At 49.6% G+C, this 22,527-nt stretch overlaps 1 protein-coding gene across 2 annotated transcripts in view; it reads left to right on the top strand.

Moving 5' to 3' along the window:
* Positions 1-71: 71 nt before the first annotated feature.
* Positions 72-22,527, top strand: part of LOC147109619 (outer kinetochore KNL1 complex subunit KNL1-like) — a 110,529-nt gene continuing 88,073 nt past the window's right edge. Inside the window, exons 1-3 of one of the 2 annotated variants that reach the window (XM_086003695.1) lie at positions 72-165; positions 10,950-11,007; positions 20,855-20,897. In XM_086003695.1, the coding sequence (XP_085859821.1) occupies positions 10,973-11,007; positions 20,855-20,897 (78 nt within the window). In that variant the 5' untranslated portion in view covers positions 72-165; positions 10,950-10,972. Of the gene's footprint in view, positions 166-3,129; positions 3,234-10,949; positions 11,008-20,854; positions 20,898-22,527 lie in introns of those variants that run through there. The other variant, XM_086003696.1, reaches the window with a different exon arrangement.

A 22,527-nucleotide genomic window follows, 5' to 3' on the forward strand; every position in this document is an offset into this window, starting at 1 on the left:
GGGGAGAAAAAACTTTGAGCAGCGGTGAGGGCCGGGCTCGGTTAAGGCGCATGCGCGGTGAGTTGACCAGGGGCCGGGCGGTTGAATTGAAATTGTTGAATCAACGGTCCCGCCAAGGTGGCTGGTGGGCTGCGGCCTTCGGGCTTCACACCCGGCAGCGCCCAGGTAAGGAGCGCTGCAGGGTTTGCGGGGCCACTACTGGGCGGGATAAGGAGCAGGGGGTCGGTGATTGGTGCAGTGATTGTGGGGCCAGTAGCCGGGCGGGCTGACGCTGCTATTGAACATTGTGGCTGGGCGGGCGGGCAGACGCTGCTATTGAACATTGTGGCTGAGCGGGCGGGCAGACGCTGCTATTGAACATTGTGGTTGGGCTGGCGGGCGGACAGACGCTGCTATTGAACATTGTGGCTGGGCTGGCGGGCAGACGTTGCTATTGAACATTGTGGCTCGGCTCGGCTGGGCTGGCGGGCGGGCAGACGCTGCTATTGAACATTGTGGCTGGGCGGGCAGACGCTGCTATTGAACATTGGGGCTGGGCTGGCGGGCGGGCAGATGTTGCTATTGAACATTGTGGCTGGGCGGGCGGGCAGATGTTGGTATTGAACATTGTGGTTGGGCTGGCGGGCGGGCAGACGCTGCTATTGAACATTGTGGCTCGGCTGGGCTGGCGGGCGGACAGACGCTGCTATTGAACATTGTGGCTGGGCTGGGTGGGCAGACGCTGCTATTGAACATTGGGGCTGGGCTGGCGGGCGGGCAGATGTTGCTATTGAACATTGTGGCTGGGCGGGCTGGCGGGCGGGCAGACGTTGCTATTGAACATTGTGGCTCGGCTGGGCTGGCGGGCGGGCAGACGCTGCTATTGAACATTGTGGCTGGGTTGGTCTGGGGGGCAGACGCTGCTATTGAACACTGGCTGGGCTGGCAGACGCTGCTATTGAACATTGTGGCTGGGTTGGTCTGGGGGGCAGACGCTGCTATTGAACACTGGCTGGGCGGGCAGACACTGCTATTGAACATTGTGGCTGGGCTGGAAGGCAGACGCTGATATTGAACATTGTGGCTGGGCTGGGCGGGCAGACACTGCTATTGAACATTGTGGCTGGGCTGGCTGGCAGATGCTGCTATTGAACATTGTGGCTGGGCTGGCGGGCGGGCGGGCAGACGCTGCTATTGAACATTGTGGCTGGGCTGGGCGGGCAGGCGCTGCTATTGAACATTGTGGCTGGGCTGGGCGGGCAGATGCTGCTATTGAACATTGTGGCTGGGCTGGGCGGGCAGGCGCTGCTATTGAACATTGTGGCTGGGCTGGGCGGGCAGACGCTGCTATTGAACATTGTGGCTGGGCTGGGCGGGCAGACGCTGCTATTGAACATTGTGGCTGGGCTGGGCTGGCGGGCAGAAGCTGCTATTGAACATTGTGGCTGGGCTGTGCTGGGCAGGCAGGCGCTGCTATTGAACATTGTGGCTGGGCTGGGCGGGCAGACGCTGCTATTGAACGTTGTGGCAGGCGGGCAGACGCCCCTTTGGGAGCAGGGCTGCTGCTGTCAATCAGCCTCTGCCCTCGCTCTCCTGTACAAGCCAGCTATAAAAGCCTTGGGGTTTTTTTGGAGTCAATTCCAGGATTCCTAACTGGAAGATGAGGGGACCGTAACCCCCGCCCATACAACACCTGAAAGAGTGCTAGGATTTTGACCCAGCGACTATGAAGGAACGGCGATATATTTCCAAGTCAGGATGGTGTGTAACTTTGAGGGGAACTTGCAGGTGATGGTGTTCCCATGCACCTGCTGTCCTTGTCCTAGGTGGTGGCGGTCACGGGTTTGGGAGGTGCTGTCGAAGAAGCCTTAGTGAGTTGCTGCAGTGCATCTTGTAGGTGTTACACATTGCAGCGACGGTGTGCTGGTGGTGGAGTGAGTGAATGTTTAAGATGATGGTTGGGGGTGCCAGTTTGTCCTGGATGGTGTTGAACTTCTTCAGTGTTGTTGGAGCGGCACTTATCCAAGCAAGTGCAGAGTATTCCATCACACTCCTGACTTGTGCCTTGTAGATGGTGGAAAGGCTTTGGGGGTCAGGAGGTGCGACACTCGCTGCAGAATACCCAGCCTCTGACCTGCTCTTGTAGCCACAGTATTTATGTGGCTGGTCCATTTTAAGTTTCTGGTCAATGGTGACCCCCCCAGGATGTTGATGGTGGGGGATTCGGTGCTGGTAATGCTGTTGAATGTCAAGGTGGTCAGACTCTCTCTTGTTGGAGATAGACATTGCCTGGTACTTGTGTGGTGTGAATGTTATTTGCCACTTAACAACCCAAACCTGAATGTTGTCCAGGTCTTGCTGCATGTGGGCATGGACTGTTTCATTATCTGGGGAGTTGTGAATGCAACTGAACACTGTGCAAACATCCCCACTTCTGACCTTATGATGGAGGGAAGGTCATTGATGAAGCAGCTGAAGATGGTTGGTACTAGGACACTGCTCTGAGGAACTCCTGCAGCGATGTCCTGGGGCTGAGATGATTGATCTCCAACAGCCACAACCATCTTCCTTTGTGCTAGGTATGACTCCAGCCAGGGGAGAGTTTCTCCCCTGATTCCCAATTTTACTGGGGCCCTTTGATGTCACACTTGGTCAAATGGTGCCTTGATGTCAAGGGCAGTTACTCTCACCTCACCTCTGGAATTCAGCTCTTTTGTCCATGTTTGGACCAAAGCTGTAATGAGGTCAGGAGCCGAGTATTCCTGGGGGAACCCGAACTGAGCATCGGTTATTGGTGAGTATGTGCCGCTTGAAAGCACTGTCGATGACACCTTCCATCACTTTGCTGATGATTGAGATTAGACTGATGGGGCGGTAATTGGCCAGATTGGTTTTGTCCTGCTTTTTGTGGACAGGACATACTGGGCCGTTTTCCACATTGTTGGGTAGATGCCAGTGTTGTAGCTGTACTAGAACAGCTTGGCTAGAGGCGTGGCTAATGTAGGAGCGCAAGACTTCAGCACGACAGCCGGGATGTTGTCAGGGCCCATAGCCTTTGCTGTATCCAGTGCGCTCAGCCGTTTCTTGATATCATGTGGAGTGAATCAAATTGGCTGAAGATTGGCTTCTGCGATGGTGAGGATGTCAGGAGGCTGATGTGGATCATCTACTTGGCACTTCTGGCTGAAGATGGTTGCAAACGCTGGGCTCCACCATCATTGAGGATGGGGATATTCATGGAACCTCTTCCTCAGGTTAGTTGTTTAATTGTCCCCCACCATTCACGACTGGATGTGGTAGGACTGCAGAGCTTTGATCTGATCCGATGATTGTGGGATCGCTTAGCTCTGTCTCTAGCATGCTGCTTTCACTGTTTAGTATGCATGTAGTCCTGTGTTGCAGCTTCTCCAGGTTGGCACCTCTTTTAGGTACACCTGGTGCTGCGCCTGGCATGTTCTTCTGCACTTCTCATTGATCCAGGGTTGATCCCCTGGCTTGATGGTAATGGTAGAGTGAGGGATATGCCGGGCCATGAGTTTACAGATTGTGGTGGAATACAATTCTGCTGCTGTTGATTGTCCGCAGCGTCTCGTGCATGCTCAGTTTTGAGCTGCTAGATCTGTTCTGAATCTATCCCATTTAGCACAGTGGTAGTGCCACAGAACACGATGGAGGGGGTCTTCATCTCCACAAGGACTTTGTGGTGGTCACTGCTACCGATGCTGTAATGGACAGGTGCATCTACGACAGGTAGATTGGTGAGGACGAGGTCAAGTAGGTTTTTCCCCTCGTGTTGATTCTCTCCCCACCTGCCGCAGGCCCAGTCTTGGTAGCTATGTCCTTCAGGTCTTGGCCAGTTTGGTTAGTAGTGTTGCTACAGAGCCGCTCTTGATGATGGACATTGAAGTCCCCCACCCAGAGTACATTCTGTGCTCTTGCTACCATCTGTGCTTCTTCCAAGTGGTGGTCAACATGGAGCAGTACTGATTCATCAGCTGAGGGAGGGTGGTCGGTGATGATCAGCATGTTTCCTTCCCCATGCTTGACCTGAAACCATGAGACTTCATGGGGTCCAGAGTTAATGTTGAGGACTCCCAGAGCCACTCCCTCTTGACTGAATCCCACTGTGCCACCACCTCTGGTCGGTCTGTGCTGCTGGTGGAAATGGTGATGGAGGAGTCTGAGACTTTGGCTGAAAGGTATGATTCTGTGAGTATGACTGTGTCAGGCTGTTGCTTGACTGGTCTGTGTGACAGCTCTCCCAATTTTGACAAGTTCCCAGATGTTTGTGAGGTGAACTTTGCAGGGTCGACTGGACTGGGTGTGCTGTTGTCGTGTCTGAAGTCGGTACCGAGGTCGATGCCGGGTTGTCCGTCCGGTTTAATTCTTCTTATTGTTTTGTGTCGCGGTTTGTTACAACTGAGTGGCTTGCTAGGCCATTTCAGAAGGCAGTTAAAAGTCAACCACATTTCCGTGGTTCTGGAGTCACATGTAGACCAGACCAGGTAAAGACGGCAGATTTCCTTCCCTAAAGGACTTGATTACAAAAATCTAGACTGATACTCCAGTGCAGTACTGAGGGAGTGCTGCACTATCTGATGGGACGTTAAACTGAGGCCCCGCCTGCGCTCTCGGGTGGATGTAAAAGATGCCGTGGCACTATTTCGAAGAAGAGCAGGGGAGTTATCCCCGGTGTACTGGCCAATATTTATCCCTCAATCAACATAACAAAAGCAGATATGATGGGACACCTGACACAGAAGCAAGTTCTAACAGGAAGCTAGTGAAGGTCAGAGGTGACTGGTGTGATGGGACCAATCAGATTTAATGTGGGGCAGGAAACTACTAGCAGAGTTTTGCACCTCGCCTAGATCATTAGTATATATTGTGAATAATTGGGGTCCTAGCACCGATCCCTGCAGGACCCTACTAGTCACTGCCTACCACTCGGAAAAAGACCCGTTTATTCCAACTCTGTCCTCCTTTGTGAAGACAGAACCAAAGTATGTATTTAATTGGTCAGCCATGTCTTTGGTCCTGATGTGCCATCAATTACTCAAAAGACTGAGGTTGAGCGAGTAACAACCAGGCTTTTATTAACTAAAGAATGAAGGTCTTGTCTCGAGTGGTCGACCCGTCCAGAATACTAAGGGACTGGGAGGTAGTCACTTATATATCTGGAATAGTGGGAGGAGTCAGCCGAGGCATGTCCAGACCTGTACCTAGTGGAATACACATACAGACACAGACAGGTATAACAGTGGTTTACCACATTCACCCCTTGTTTAAAAATGAGTCCGGCGGGGTGAAGTGTATTTAAAAGTTCATGTATTGGAGTCTCTCCGGAGGTCTTGTCTGCCGTTGTGATCGACGTGGCGACGGCAGGGGTGGTGGCGCTTCCAGCGTCGCGTCCCATGTAGGCTGGAGCCCTGGAGTGCAGTCCTCGTGGGTGACGGTCCAAGGCGAGCCGGCTGCTGGGGTTGGATATCGGGCCGTGGGGGGGGGTGGTAATGGGTAGTGGGTTACAGCGGTCCCCGAGGGTGCGAGGTCTCGTATGGAGACTGTGTCCTCCCGCCCGTCCGGGTACGCAATGTAAGCATACTGGGGGTTGGCGTGGAGGAGGTCGACCCTCTCGACCAGGGGGTCCGTTTTATTGGCCCTCACGTGTCTTCTCAGTAGTACCGGCACTGGGGACGTCAGCCATGGCGGTAACGATGTCCCCGATGTGGACTTCCTTGGGAAGACAAACATTTTCTCGTGAGGGGTGGCATTGGTGGCAGTGCAGAGCAGTGACCGAATCGAGTGGAGCGCATCGGGGAGCACCTCCTGCCAGCGGGAGGTCGGAAGGCCCCTAGACTTTAAGGCTAGTAGGGCGGCCTTCCAAACTGTTGCATTCTCTCTTTCCACCTGTCCGTTCCCCCGGGGGTTGTAACTGGTGGTCCTGCTTGTGGCTATACCCCTAGCGAGCAGGTACTGGCAGAGTTCGTCGCTCATAAACGATGAGCCCCGGTCGCTATGGATATAGCTGGGGAAACCGAACAGGGTGAAGAGGCTGTTCAGACATTTAATGACCGTGGCACTGGTCATGTCCGGGCAGGGGATAACGAACGGGAACCGGGAGTACTCGTCAATGATGTTGAGGAAGTACACATTGTGGTCGGAGGAGGGGAGAGGCCCTTTGAAATCGACGCTCAGGCGTTCGAAAGGGCGAGTGGCTTTTATCAGGTGGGCTCTGTCTGGTCTATAAAAGTGCGGTTTGCACTCAGCGCAGACTTGGCAGTTCTTGGTCATGGTCCTGACCTCCTCGATTGAGTAAGGCAGGTTGCGGGCCTTGATGAAGTGGAAGAACCTGGTGACCCCCGGGTGGCAGAGGTCATTGTGGAGGGCCCTCAGCCTATCGATCTGCGTGCTGGTGCAGGTGCCACGCGAAAGGGCATCTGGGGGTTCATTGAGCTTCCCAGGCCGGTACAAGATCTCGTAATTGTAGGTGGAAAGTTCGATTCTCCACCTCAAGATCTTGTCGTTTTTGATTTTGCCCCTCTGCTTGTTGTTGAACATAAAAGCAACTGAACGCTGGTCAGTGAGCAGGGTAAATCGTTTTCCGGCCAGGTAGTGCCTCCAATGACGCACAGCCTCCACGATAGCCTGGGCCTCCTTCTCGACCGTGGAGTGTCTGGTCTCCGGGCCCTGGAGGGTTCGTGAGAAGAATGCCACAGGTCTCCCCGCTTGATTAAGGGTGGCGGCCAGAGCGAAGTCGGACGCATCGCTTTCCACCTGGAAGGGGATGGATTCGTCCACTGCGTGCATGGTGACTTTGGCAATGTCTTCCTTGATACGGTGGAAGGCTAAGCGGGCCTCTGCCGTCACGGGAAAAGAGGTGGACTTGATCAGCGGACGGGCTTTGTCTGCATAGTAGGGGACCCACTGAGCGTAGTAGGAAAAAAACCCTAGGCACCTCTTCAGAGCTTTTAGGCAGTGGGGCAGTGGGAGTTCCATAAGGGGACGCGTCCGGGTCGGGACCGATGACCCCGTGTTTCACAACACAGCCAAGGATGGCGAGGCGGTCTGTGCGGAATATGCACTTCTCCTTGTTATATGTCAGGTTCAGGAGTTGGGCGGTGCGGAGGAATTTCTCGAGGTTTGCGTCATGGTCCTGCAAGTCATGGCCGCAGATGGTCACATTATCTAGGTAAGGGAAAGTGGCCTGCAGCTCGTTTTGATCGACCATCCGGTCCATCTCCCTTTGGAAGACGGAGACCCCGTTGGTAACGCCGAAGGGAACCCTAAGGAAGTGATAGAGGCGGCCGTTTGCCTCAAAAGCAGTATACTGGCGGTCTTCAGGGCTGATGGGGAGCTGGTGGTACGCTGATTTCAGGTCAATGGTCGAAAAGACGCGGTACTGCGCGATCTGGTTGACCATGTCAGCTATGCGGGGGAGTGGGTAGGCGTCCAGCAGGGTGTAGCGGTTTATTGTTTGGCTGTAGTCGATGACCAGGCGTTGTTTCTCGCCGGTCTTAACGACCACAACCTGGGCTCGCCAGGGGCTGGAGCTGCCCTCAATAATCCCCTCCTTCAGGAGCCGTTCCACTTCGGTTTTGATGAAAACCCTGTCCCCGGCACTGTATCGCCTGCTCTTTGTGGTGATGGGCTTACAGTCGGGGGTGAGGTTAGCAAACAGTGGGGGGGTGGGACTCTGAGTGTGGAGAGGTTGCATCTGGTGCGCGGCGGGCAATTTGGAGGCTGCTAGCTGCGGACTGTGAGTGGGGGGAGGGGGCCACCGTACGCCATCGTAACGCTTTTGAGGTGGCACTGGAAATCCAACCCCAGTAGAACGGCAGTGCAGAGGTCGGGCAGGACCAGGAGTTTAAAATTATTGAACACAGTCCCGTCTACTACTAGTGTCACCACGCAGTAGCCGCCAATGTCCGCTGACTGGGACTCGGAGGCCATAGAAATCCGCTGGTGCGCAGGCAGGACTGGGAGAGAGCAACGCCGCACCGTGTCGGGGTGGATGAAGCTCTCTGTGCTCCCGGAGTCAAAAAGGCAGTTTATTGCATGGCCGTTTACCTTAACGTCCATTTTGGACCGAGCTAGCTGGTGCGGTCTCGTTTGGTCCAGCGTCACAGAGGCCAGCGTCGGGGTCGGTGTGTCGCTGCGAGTATCAGATTTGGGGGGGGTGGTTGGCGGTCTGCTGCGTCCCGGCTGGTGTCCAAGATGGCGGCGTCCATGATTCCCATGTGGCTGGAGTCGTCCAAGATGGCTGCTGCTGCGGTGGTTCGCACATGGCTGGGGAGGCCCAAGATGGCGGCCCACACGCGGCGCCGTTGGGGGCCCAAGATGGCGGCTCGCACGGCCCACACGCGGCGCTGCTGGCGTTCGGGGTGGCTTTGGCCTTGCAGACGCTGGCGTAGTGTCCCTTTTTCCCGCAGCCCGAGCAGGTCGCATTCTTCGCCGGGCAGCGCGCTCTGGGGTGTTTGGCCTGGCCACAGAAGTAGCATTTCTGGCCTTGGGATACTGCTGTCTGGCTTTGGGACACTGCTCCGGTAGTTGGGCCGTTGTTGGGCTGTGGCTGGGGTGGCACGGTGCTATGGGGCTGTCCTACCGTGTCCCAGGTTGTCGTTCCCCACGGCGTCCACTGTGCAGAGGAGTAGGCATCCATGCCCCGGAAGGCTGCGTCCAGCGTTAGTGCGATGTCGGAGGCTTTGTCGAGGGTGAGGTCACTCTGCTCCAGCAGTCGCTGTCGGGTGTAGTTGGACCTGTGGCCCGCTACGAAGGCATCCCGGATCAGTTCCTCCGTGTACTTAGTGGGCGTTCCCGCCTTACACCCACAGGCCCGGCCAAGCACGGACAGTGCTTGGAGGTATTCCTCAGTCGATTCCCCAGGTTGTTGCTTGCGACTCCCCAGAAGGTGCCTAGCGTATACTTCGTTCACAGGGCGCGTGTACTGGGTCTTGAGGAGCTGGAGGGCGGCTGTGTACGAGGTCGCGTCCCGGATGACTGAGTACACTCGGTGGTTCACCTTGGAGAACAGGACAGACAATTTGTCCGCATCCGTTTCGACCGCAGTGGAGGCAGTCAGGAATGTCTCGAAGCACGTGAGCCAGTGAGCAAACTTGGTGGAAGCGTCTGCTTCCCGACTGTCCAGGTCCAGGCATGCTGGTGTGAGGATCTTCTCCGTTATAAAAAATTTAGTTAATAAAATTGATGCGCCATCAATTACTCAAAAGACTGAGGTTGAGCGAGTAACAACCAGGCTTTTATTAACTAAAGAATGAAGGTCTTGTCTCGAGTGGTCGACCCGTCCAGAATACTAAGGGACTGGGAGGTAGTCACTTATATACCTGGAATAGTGGGAGGAGTCAGCCGAGGCATGTCCAGACCTGTACCTAGTGGAATACACATACAGACACAGACAGGTATAACAGTGGTTTACCACAGTTCCCCATTATAAATTCCCCTGATTCTGACTGCAAGGGATCTACGCTTGACTTTACCAATCTTTTTCTCCGCATATCTATAGAAGCTTTTACAGTCAGTTTTTATGTTCCCTGAAAGCTTACTCTCATACTCTATTTCCCCCTTCTTAATTAATCCCTTTGTCCTCCTTTGCTGAATCCTAAACTGCTCCCAATCCTCAGGTTTGCTGCTTTTTCTGGCCAATTTATATGTCCTCTCCTTGGATCTTAAGCTATCCTAATTTCCCTTGTTAGCCAATGTTGAGTCACCTTTTTTGTTTTATTTTTATGCCAAACAGGGATGAACAAATTCTGTAGTTCATCCATATGATCTTTAAATGTTTGTTATTGCCTATTCACCGTCAACCCTTTAAGTAACATTCCCTAATCCATCCTAGCCAACTCGCGCCCCATACCATCGTAGTTTCCTTTATTTAAATTCAGGACCCAAGTCTCTGAATCAACTACTTCACTCTCCATCTTAATGAAGCTGCCCTCCACAGACTTGTCGCAGCACAGACCTGTCCATGGGTCTGGTGTTCTGCTCTCTAGCCAACTGCTTCTTTGTGTGGCATGCCAAGTCAGTGCATCGAGATGCAAAAGAGCAGGATGATGCAAGCCCACTGCTGTACCATCAGCTCCGTGTCAAAATCTGTAAATATCTCTGCTGAACTTGTCTGTTGGGGGTTTGAGAGATGGTCACACCGCAAGCGACGCACATCGCTGGAACTTTAAGATCTTCTAAAAGAACACAAAAAGACTTGTATTTACTAGCACCTTTCATGACCTCGATGTTCTGAAGCGCTTTACAGCCAATGAAATACTTTTGAAGTGTAGTCACTGTTGTAATACAGGGAACGCACAGCAGCCAGTTTGCGCACAGCAAGGCCCCACAAACAGCAATTCTATAAATGACCAGATCATATGTTTTGGCGAGATAAATATTCGCCAGGACATTGGGAGAACCCCCCTGCTCTTCTTAGAATAGTGCCATAGGATTTTTTACCGTCCACCTGAGAGGGCAGACGCGGCCTCGGTTTAACACCTAATCCTAAAGACAGCACATCCGACAGTGAAGCATTTCCTCTGTACTGCACTGAAATGCCAACCTAGTTTATGTACTCCAGTCTCTGAAGTGAGACTTGAACCCATGACCTTCTGACTTGGGGTCAAGAGTTCTACCACTGAGCCAAGACGGACACTTATCAGTTCCAGGGAGACAAATGCACAGAAAAAACAGCTTCTGTGTGCTCAATTGGCCTGCAATAAGGTGACAGGAGACTTCAGTAGGTAAATGGGAGGGCAACGTAAGGAGTTGTTGCGTCGTCGCTGTTGCAGGATATCAACTGAACAGATCTGTAATGCATTGTTTTACTATTGAGGCCTCAATTCTGGTACCTTGGCTGCTACTTTTATATGTTGTGCCACACAGTATGCCTTGGTTGAAGTTTGGAGGGCTCTGAGGCAAATGTTTTTGTTGGTTATTGAATTGCAATTTTTTTCTGTCTTCTACAGGTTTTCAGTTTCGGGTTTAAACCATGGATGAAAATAGTTCTGTATTTCCAGAGGCTAAGTATGCACTTCTATGATGAGTAACCTCACATACTTTTTTTTAGCTTTCCTATTACATAAACATACAGTGTATTAGTGAGTTCTTAATCTTAAATAAGAACATGAGAGTTAAGAGCAGGCGTAGGCAATATGGCCCCTCGAACCTACTCCGCCATTCAATAAGATCATGGCTGATCTTCAACTTCAACTCCACTTTTTCCTGCACTATCCTCATATCCCTTGATCCAAAAATCTATCGATCTCGGCCTTGAATATACTCTGACTGAGCATCCACAGCCCTTTGGGGCAGAGAATTCCAAGGAACCCTCTTGAATGAAGAAATTCCTCCTCATCTCAGTCTTAAAAGGCCGACCCCTTATCCTGAGACTTTGCCCCCTAGTTCTAGACTCTCCAGCCAGGAGAAACATCTCTCCGCATCGATCCTGTCGATCCCCTTCAGAATCTAATGTGTTTCATTGAGATCACCTCTTATTCTTCAAAACTCTAGAGAGTATAGGCTCAATCTCTCCTCATAAGACAGCCTCACATCCCAGGAATCAATCTAGTGAACCTTCGTTGCACCACCTCTAAGGTAAGTTTATCCTTCCTTAGATAAGGAGACCAAAACTGTGCACAGTACACCAGGTGTGGTCTCACCAAAGCCCTGTACAATTGTAGCAAGATTTCCTTACTCTTGTACTCCAACCCCCTTGCAATAAAGGCCAACATGCTATTTGCCTTCCTAATTGCTTCTTGTACCTGCATGTTAACTCTGTTTCTTGTACTGGGACACCTAAATCTCTCTGAACACTAACATTTAATAGTTTCTCACCATTTAAAAAACGTTTTTTTATTCCTACCAAATTGAATAACCTCACATTTCCCCACATTATACTCCGTCTGCCACCTTATTGCCCACTCACTTAATCTGTCTATATCACTTTGCAGGCTCTTTGTGTCCTCCCCACAGCCTACTTTTCCACCTAGCTTTGTATCATCAGCAAACTTGGATACATTACACTCAGTCCCTTCATCTAAGTCATTAATATAGATTGTAACTAGCTGAGGCCCCAGCACTGATCCTTGCAGCACCCCACTAGTTACAGCCTGCCAACTGGAAAATGACACATTTATCCCTACTCTCTCTTGTCTGTCAAGCAATCCTCTATCCATGTTAATACCCCCAACTCCATGTGCTCTTATCTTGCGTAACAATGTTTTATGTGGCACCTTATCGAATGCCTTTTGAAAATCCAAATACATTACATCCACTGGTTCACCTTTATCTCCCCTGCTAGTTACATCCACAGAAAACTCTTAATAAATTTGTCAAACACTATTTCCCTTTCATAAAACCATTTTGACTCTGTCTAATCATCATATTGTAGGAACGGAGGTTCCTATCTGAATAAAGGTATTCGACTCGATGAATCAACAGGTTTTAATGAACAATGAAGTTAACAGGGAAACTACAGGAGAAACAGTAAACAGGTCTAATCAGCTTGCTGGGCACTCGACGACTGCTGGAAGATTCTGGAAGCTGACGTCGTCGTGTTCTTCGCGCCACTGGCGGTGACGTGATCGACGTCATGACGTCATCACGTGGAGTGCAGGAAAGTACAATACAGTACAGTTAACAGGCAGTTTAAAGGTGCAGTCCGCGGCTGCACTACACTGTAGTTAAAGGGATTATTACTAATTGTTCTGAGACCCTTGGTGGCTCCGCCACAGGCGCCCCCCCAGAATCCACTTTAACGGACATTGTCAACCGAGCAGGAGGTTTAATGATCCTGGCTGAATGACGACGAAAGTCAGGCAGCGGAAGCGGAGCGTTGGTAGACGAACCAGTGCCGGGTTGCGGCAGAAGCGGCGCATCGGGCGAGGCAGAAACGGTAGAGGTGTAGGCGCGTCTGAGGCCGAATCGGGCTGGTCAACGGCGGGCTGGTGCACGACTGGTCTGGCGGTCGGCCGCGGCGAGGCGGTTGGGCAGCCACGACCGGCTCACTCCGATCTAGGTGGGCCGGTTTAAGCCGGTCGATGGAGATGGTATCGGACTTGCCACCCACTTCGACTGTGAAAAACTTTTCATGAGATGACACGAAACGGTCCGGTATAAGGCGGCTTGAGCGAGTCTCTGTGACCGTCCTGTCTAATAAATACATATTCCGAACTCATGAGCTCTGTCGGGACATGAGGCCTCTGCAGGTCATGATGCGAGGTTGGGATAGGCAGGAAATTCCTGGCCGCCTCCTGATGTAGCAGGAGCTGTTGAGCTGCAGACCATGGTTCGTTGTGTGGAGGGAGAAAGTCACCTGGCACTCTGAGTGTCTGGCCATAAACCAGCTCAGCCGATGAAGACTGGAGATCCTCTTTTGGGGCTGTCCGGAGGCCTAGCATCACCCAGGGGAGCCTGTCCACCCAGTTGGGTCCCCTCAAGCTGGCACGGAGGGACACTTTTGAGAGACCAATGGAACCTTTCGCACAGACCATTCGCCTGTGGATGGTACGCGGTGGTACGGTGCAGCTTGGTACCCAGGCCCTGTGCCACTGCGTTCCACAGCTCTGATGTGAATTGCGGACCGCGGTCTGAGGAGATGTCAGATGGCACCCCGAACCGAGCCACCCACGACGAAATAAACGCCCTGGAGACCTCTGCTGCAGTGGTAGCAGCCAAGGGAATCGCCTCTACCACCGTCAGGAGGTGTGTGAATCCTCGTGACCCGGGAAGGGGACCTACTAAGTCCATGTGAACGTGGTCGAAACGGCGCTCAGGCACCAGGAAGTTGGCCACTGGAGCCTTGACGTGACGGTGGACTTTGGATTTTTGACATTTGATGCAATTGTTTGTCCAGTCCCGGACGTCCAAATGCATGCCTTTCCAAACAAATTTGCGGGACATGAGCCGTTGAGAAGCCCGCATCCCCGGGTGAGATAACCCGTGGATTGCCTGGAATACTTTCTTGCGCCATTCGACTGGCACAATGGGCCGGGGCGCTCCCATGGATGTGTCGCACAAGAGCGTGGTTCCTGCCGCTTGAAATGGCACGTCTGCCAACTGGAAGGCGTGGTCCTAAACGCTTGTACCTCTGGGTCTGCCAGTTGATCCTCTGCCAGTCCGACAAAATCGATGCCCAGGTGGACTGCCTGGACTGGAGCCCGGGAAAGGCAATCCGCCACGAGATTATCCTTGACTGACACGTGCCGCAAATCCGTTGTGAATTCGGATATAAACGTGAGGTGGCGTTGCTGCCGAGCTGACCAAGGTTCCGCCGTTTTGGCCATGGCGAAGGTGAGCGGTTTGTGGTCCACGAATGCAGTGAACGGACGGCCTTCTAGAAGAAAACGGAAATGCCGGATGGCCAAAAACAGAGCTAGCAACTCTGTCAAAAGTGCTATACTTTTGCTCGTTCTTGCGCAGTTGGCGGCTGAAAAAGGCTAACGGCTGCCAACTCCCGTCGACCCACTGCTCTTGAACTGCCCCGATGGCGTAGTCGGAGGCATCCGTAGTGAGGGTGACCGTCGCGCCTGGGAGTGGGTGTGCGAGCATAGTTGCATCTGCCAACGCCGCCTTGGTATCGCGGAACGCCTGGTCCATTTGCAGTGTCCAAGTGATAACATTCTTGCCCGACTTTCCTTTTAGTGCTTCGTACAGAGGTTGCATTAACCGGGCCGCCTTGGGGACGAAACGATGATAATTTACCATCCCCAAAAACTCTTGCAAGGGTTTGACTGTGTGAGGCCGCGGGAATGCGGTAACTGCCTCTGCAGCGAGTTCTGCACAGTCTGTGATGGCAGTATTGGCCGAGGCCGCCTGAACAGGTTTGGGTAGCTGGCAGAGGAAAAGCTCACGGAATAAAAAGCATTGGGGTTCCGCACCCAACAGCGTGAGCATTTGGCTCATCAGTTCTGACGGTTTTGAGTCCCCGAGGCCGGGCATGGATATAAGCTTGCGTGCACGCTCTGACTTATTAAGATCAAATACCTGTAGCAAACGGGCTTTAAGCGCTTCGTACTTGCCCTCCTCCGGTGGGTTGCCCAGGAGGCTGACGACCCGCGAGGCCGTGGCACTGTCGAGAGCGGAAACCACATAATAATAACGGGTCGAATCCGCTGTGACCTCCCGGAGTGCGAACTGTGCTTCTGCCTGGAAAAACCATGCTGCCGACTGCTGTTCCCAGAACTGCGGCAGTTTAAGGGCGACGGCGTTCGTGTTCATCCTCGACGAAAGTTGTCCGACGAGATCGGGGTCACCAATGTAGGAACGGAGGTTCCTATCTGAATAAAGGTATTCGACTCGATGAATCAAATCTACAGGTTTTAATGAATAACGAAGTTAACAGGGAAACTACAGGAGAAACAGTTAACAGGTCTAATCAGCTTGCTGGGCACTCGACGACTGCTGGAAGATTCTGGAAGCTGACATCGCGTTCTTCGCGCCACTGGCGGTCACGTGATCGGCGTCATGACGTCATCACGTGGAGTGCAGGAAAGTACAATACAGTAGTTAACAGGCAGTTTAAAGGTGCAGTCCGCGGCTGCACTACACTGTAGTTAAAGGGATTATTACTAATTGTTCTGAGACCCTTGGTGGCTCCGCCACAATATAAAGATTTCCAAAAAAAAATCATACAAAGATTTTCTAAGTGCCCTGTTACCACTTCCTTAATAATGGATTCCAGCATTTTCCCAATGACTGATGTCAGACTAACTGGCCTGTGGTTCCCTCTTTTCTCACTCCTCCTTTCTTGAATAGCGGTGTTACATTTGCTACCTTCCAATCCGCTGGGACCGTTCTAGAATCTAGGGAATTTTGGAAGATCACAACCAATGCATCCACTATCTCTGCAGCCACCTCTTTTAGAACCCGAGGAAGTAGGCCATCAGGCCCTGATGAAAGATGTTTAACACATAATAACAAGAAAAGCACGATATGAGCAAGGCTCTTGTGTTTGCTAGTCGTGGAAACTGGTGGAATTTCTCCCTTGCTGTTTTCCCCATCCTTTCCCTGTTATGGTTGGGATTTGCTCCATGTTTGGCTCCCACTTGATGTGATTGGTGATTGCACCTGTTGTGCCAACTGTACTTGCAATCAAGTGCACTAAGCAGAAGCCAAACCGATAGATGTATTTCTGTTTGGCAAAAGTGGGGCTATCTGTAAAACTATTTGGTTGATGAAGGATAGAAAATCTGCAGTTTTGTATTTTGGTGGAATGGAACCACAATCATTTGTCTTTTATGTAAATGGATGTGGGATACAGTACTTTGAAATCCTAGAATTACAGCAGTGAGCTATTGTCATTTTCCGGCATTTGTTTTAACTTTTTGGAGCTTTGTGTCTCTGGCCTGCCAAGGAATTTACATTCTTGTGCAGCAGAATTTGGTTGAGCCAACTTGAGACTAGCCTTAAGGTACTGCAGAAATCTGGGGCCCTGAATAAGAATTATCTTGTGTTGAAAATGATTATAGAAATGAGCATGATAGCATTTTGAAGGCAATAAATGAAAGATGAGCTCATTATATGGGTGTGGACAGAGAATTTCTTAATGCCATTGGAAGCCCGCTACTCGACAGGAATTGTCGAGCAATATCGCTTGTTTACTGTCTAATGCGTATCCCTGCAAGTACACTGTTCTTATTCGCAAGCCCTTCCTTGTGACCACATCACCCTCTTCTGCCTTTTTTGTGTTCCACCTCTACAGTATTGTTGTTTTAACGTTCCTATCTCTGTCAATGTGTCCAGCACATCTCCTGCAATGACTTCTCCTCCTCTATCTACTTAGCCACATCGAGGACTTCCTATGGTTCTATTCTTGGTCCCCCTCCTGTATTCCTGATGTAGAGGACACTAAGAATATCCCAACACTGGACAAACAGGGGGCTCTAGGGGGGGAGGAACTAAATACGATTAAAATCACTAAGGAAGTGGTACTTGGTAAAATAATGGGACTCAAGGCGGATAAATCCCCTGGACCTGATGGCTTGCATCCCAGGGTCTTGAGGGAAGTAGCGGTAGGGATTGTGGATGCATTGGTAATAATTTTCCAAAACTCACTGGACTCAGCAAAGGTCCCGGCAGATTGGAAAACTGCTAATGTAACACCCTTATTTAAAAAGGGTAGTAGGCAGAAGGCTGGAAACTATAGACCTGTTAGCCTAACATCTGTGGTTGGTAAAATGTTAGAGTCCATTATTAAGGAGACAGTAACGGGACATTTGGATAAACATAATTTAATAGGGCAAACTCAGCATGGTTTCATGAAGGGGAAGTCATGTTTAACAAATTTGCTTGAGTTTTTTGAGGAAGTAACATACAGGGTGGATAAAGGGGAACCAGTGGACGTAGTGTATTTAGACTTCCAAAAGGCATTTGACAAGGTGCCACACAAAAGATTATTGCTCAAGATAAAAAATCACGGGATTGGGGGTAATATTCTGGCGTGGGTGGAGGATTGGCTCTCTAACAGAAAGCAGAGAGTTGGGATAAATGGTTCGTTCTCAGATTGGCAACCAGTAACTAGTGGTGTTCCGCAGGGGTCAGTGCTGGGTCCCCAACTCTTTACAATCTATATTAACGATTTGGAGGAGGGGACCGAGTGTAACATATCAAAGTTTGCAGATGATACAAAGATGGGAGGGAAAGTAGTGAGTGAGGAGGACATAAAAAACCTGCAAAGGGACATAGACAGGCTAAGTAAGTGGGCAGAGATTTGGCAGATGGAATACAATACTGGAAAGTGTGAGGTTATGCACTTTGGCAGGAAAAATCATAGAGCAAGTTATTATCTTAATGGCAAGAAACTGGAAAGTACTGTAGTACAAAGGGATCTGGGGGTCCTGGTGCACGAAACTCAAAAAGTTAGTATGCAGGTGCAGCAAGTGATTAAGAAGGCCAATGGAATGTTGGCTTTTATTGCTAGGGGGTTGGAATATAAAAACAGGGAGGTATTGCTGCAGTTGTACAAGGTATTGGTGAGGCCGCACCTGGAATACTGCATACAGTTTTGGTGTCCATACTTAAGAAAAGACATACTTGCTCTCGAGTCAGTACAAAGAAGGTTCACTCGGTTAATCCCGGGGATGAGGGGGTGGTCATATGAGGAGAGGTTGAGTAGATTGGGACTCTACTCATTGGAGTTCAGAAGAATGAGAGGCGATCTTATTGAAACATATAAGATTGTGAAGGGGCTTGATCGGGTGGATGCGGTGAGGATGTTCCCAATGATGGGTGAAACTAGAACTAGGGGGCATAATCTTAAAATAAGGGGCTGCTCATTCAAAACTGAGATGAGGAGAAACTTCTTCACTCAGAGGGTGGTAGGTTTGTGGAATTTGCTGCCCCAGAAAGCTGTGGAAGCTACATCATTAAATAAATTTAAAACAGAAATAGATAGTTTCCTAGAAGTAAAGGGAATAAAGGGTTACGGGGAGCGGGCAGGAAATTGGACATGAGTCTGGGTTCGGAATGGTCATGGCCCTGTGGGTAGTGGAGCGGGCCCAGGGGCCGTGTAGCCTTGTTCTGCTCCTACTGTGTTCTAATTCTGTTAGATTTCAGGAGATGGTTTTATTCCTGTTCCTGGCTGGGGTGGAGATCGCCTTTACAGAAGGTAAGTACTGTAGAAAATATAGGGACAGAGTGATCTCCTGGAAGAATTTCGATCGCCTAGATGGGTCGGAGAGGAATTTCCCAGATTTTTTTCTCCCAAATTGGCCATTGGGTCTTTATCTGGTTTTTCGCCTCTCCCGGGAGATCACATGGGTTCGGGTGGATGCAGAGTGATAGAAGATTTGAGGTTAGGATCAGATCAGCCATGATCTTATTGAATGGTGGAGCAGGCTCGAGGGGCCGATTGGCCTACTCCTGCTCCTATTTCTTATGTTCTTATGTATATGCTATCCATAAGTATGGAGTCACCTTCCATTTGTGTGTCGATGATATTCAGCTATAGCTCTGCACAACCACCAACCTTGATCATGTGACTACTGCCACGCTGTCTGACTGCTCCTTTGATAGCGAATGGTGGATGAGCCAGAACTACTTGCAGCTCAACATCAGCAACACCAAAAGAATCAAGTTCGACCTCTCCCAAGAAACTTTATGGAATAGCCCCCATCTCATTCTCCTTCCTGATGCCCACTCTAGCAGAATCTGACGGTAGTCAGCCTTGGTGTTCTGCTTGACCTTGACCTGACTTCTGCACCCCACATCCAGTCTGTGAACAAGACTGCCTATTTTGGCCACCTGTCTCTGTCTACACTCCAGCCCCCACCCACCCACCATTCCTCCACTTCTGCTGAAAACCTCCTCATGCCTTTGCCTACTGCAGACTTGACATTGCGATTCCCTCCTCACTGGCCTACTGAGCTCCACGCTGCATAAATTACAATTCTTCCAGAGGGAGCATATTCCAGAGTCCTCGCCTATCTTGCCTATTTTTAACAATCTCCATTGGCTCTCACTCCCTCAGTTCATTATTTTGAAAAGCCTCGTCATTGTCTTCAGATTCCTCTACTGCTTTGCTGCTCACAACCTCCTGCAGCACCATACCCCTACCTGCTCTTACACCTCTCACCTCCTGCGTGTTCTATTTTCCCTCTGCTCTACCATCGGTGGCAGAGCCTTCAGCTGTCTCGCACACGCACTCTGGATCGCTTCCCCCAAACCCCTCCATCTTGCTACATCTCTCGCCATCTCAAAAACCTTCAAACACTGGTCTGTGACGTGCCTTGGGATGTGAGCTAAGCATGTTATATAAATTCTTTAATATATTAACATTATATGTCCTTCTCAATGATTGTGCAGCTCATAATCACACAACTTGGAGCAAACCAATATCTGGTCATTGGGAGTGTGCTGGGGGGAGAGAATAAGAGGTTTAGGTTTGAAGAATTGCCACTGGGATGAAGTACCTAGGATGTCTTCAACCTGAGGTCTATGCTATAACAACTCCTCCCAGCTGGTGCATGCAGAACAATATGACTCATTTGAAGCAACTATTGACATTGAAAAGGATAGAATAAGCTATTGATTCTGGTGGCACTCATCTAAGTGAGTCGGAGCAATTTGTCACCCAAATCTGTTCACTTATCTAGGCTAATCTCTAGATGATCTGATTTTTCTTCCTATTTTGCCAATATGTTTGCTGATCTTCCTGTTTTGCACCATTGTTTGCAGTTTTCAACTTCACCGCTATCTGGATGATGAATCACCTCTGATCTGATCTAATGGACTGCATTCATCCTCTGCTGGGTCTTGCTGCTTAGACTGACTGCAGGCTCTCTGCTCACTTCATATCCAGCCACTCTGCCTCCGGCACCCAGTTCAGTCAGCTGTGATGCTCTACTGTACCCTCCGGCTGGATGAGCACATGCTGGTAGAGCACTAGTCTTAGGCTGCTGGATGCCCTCTTCATCTGAGGCCATTCTCCATATGTGAGCTTAAGCAATGAGTACTAGCAAGCTGTTCAACCATGGTATGTGCTCCATAGCTGATTCTATACCCTGCAACCAAACTTAAACTTCTCTTTATCTTAGTCACACCTCACTACTCTGGCATTCAGGCCCAATGACAGACCATTGCCCTCTGATATATCCCAGCACCTCCACAGTCTTGGAGAGACTGTGCGTGTAGTTCAATCCTCTCATATTTTATATCCTCCTTAATCTGTTAAGTATTCTAACCACACTTCCCACATCAGTCTGACGACCTGCATTGATAAATGTTGCCTTTTCTGTATCATCAGAGTGTGTTTTCTCAAAGGCAGAATTCTAATTCCCACCACTGCAAAATCAAACATTTGTCAAATGAACAAACATTAAAGATCACCAGCAATAGAGTAGTATTGAATTAGAAATTCACTTTCTTTTTTCAGTGCTGAAATCGGGGAAGGGAAATGCAAGAGGAGACAGTTTGGTGTAAGTTTCTATTAATTATTAGTTCTCTGAATCGCCTAAGGGGTATTTTCACTCACTCCCCTTAATTTTGCCATAATGTAGGAAAAAGCCTGGGATATTATTGCAAAGCCTGGTGCAACTGGGATTCGACAAATGGGTCAAATTTAGGATTGTGCCAATTAAATGGGAATTAATGTCTTTAAAATCCATTTTGTGGTCTTTTAAACACGTATCCATTGACTTGTGATCCGAATGCACCATGCCAACTTACCTTTTTCAAAATGTTTAAAATTTTTTTTGCCAGTTGTTCTCGCCTGAAGGTGTTAAATTCTTGGCGGTGAAGTAAGATTTCACAGACACCCTCCAGTACCTTGGCAATGACCATTGTTCACGTGTGCACCTTGACAGTGTGTGTGAGCAGACAATTTATTTGCAGGGGGCATCAGGGATGAGCCCAATCCTGTCTCCGTGTACACGCACTTTCAGTAGAGGTTGCTGGACAGTAATCGGGAGCAGGAGCCCTGGTAATTCTGCCCCCACTCCCTGTGGAACTCGAGGCCAATTGCACTGCTCCTACTGTGTTGTTAAAATCAATTATGTTTAATTATGCATAGATTAAAAGGGCATCCAAAACTCCTTAGAAACTAAGTCACAATTGATCCACTCAGTTTCATGAACAAAAGTGCATTTTAAAAGATTTTTTTTTTAATGTTAACGTTAAATTTCAAATGAATTTTTGGCATAAGGATTAAGTGAAAACTGTCCTACCCACCTGTCTGTGACTTGTGCGTCTACAACTGGTAGTCTGCATCTGAAACTAGAGTCCCACCTGAAACATTAGCCTTTTCTGTTCAGATGCTGACTAACCTGCTGTGCATTTCCAGGTTTATGGTTTTACTTTGATCATAATATCTACTTTGCCACATCCTGGTGAAATTCAAGTAACTATTGGAGTCAATGTAATTTGAAATAGTCCTGATTTTTGAGCAACAGCTTAAATTTGTAATCAAAAGGTGATAATCCACAGTTTAGTACTGGGATGTCAAACTCGTGGCCACAAAGGTCTGGCAATTCTGTTTTCGATTTGTTATATGTATTGGTTTCTCCTATTTGAATATCGCACGCCGAGAGGTTTGGAAAGGTCTACATTCGAGGCTGCTCCCTCATTGATGGATTAAACCCATATCTGAGCACCAAGATGTATTGTTAGGTTGATGTATGTGCAAATTAATAGGAACATGTGTTTATAAACTATATATGTGGTCTGCAGAACGCCATGGTGTGCACAGACAAAGTTTGAACACTCCTGGATTAGTATAAGTGTGCACTGGGTTATGATATGGAATTGTCCCATAGCAATAGTAAAATGCTGGTATATTTCATGTCATTTTCAAATAAATGTTTTTCTCCATGTATTTGGGAAAAAAAATTACTCCGATTTTCTTTGAGTTGCATAAAAATTGCATGCCTCAGTGTATCAAAGCTTCTTACTCCACCTGTGATACTGTAATGCATACTCGGTGCTTTGAGTTGTCCCGAGTATCTATATGCATCAAAAAAATAATGGATGCCAGGGTAAAGGAGCACAAGATGGATTTTAAGCCGACACATTCTCATTTAATCAGGATGGTCCTGACTGAGTCAATTGTCA

Source organism: Somniosus microcephalus, chromosome 12 (genome assembly GCF_052327205.1).
Source record: "Somniosus microcephalus isolate GS21.2 chromosome 12, FLI_Smic_1.0, whole genome shotgun sequence".
NCBI lineage: Eukaryota > Metazoa > Chordata > Chondrichthyes > Squaliformes > Somniosidae > Somniosus > Somniosus microcephalus.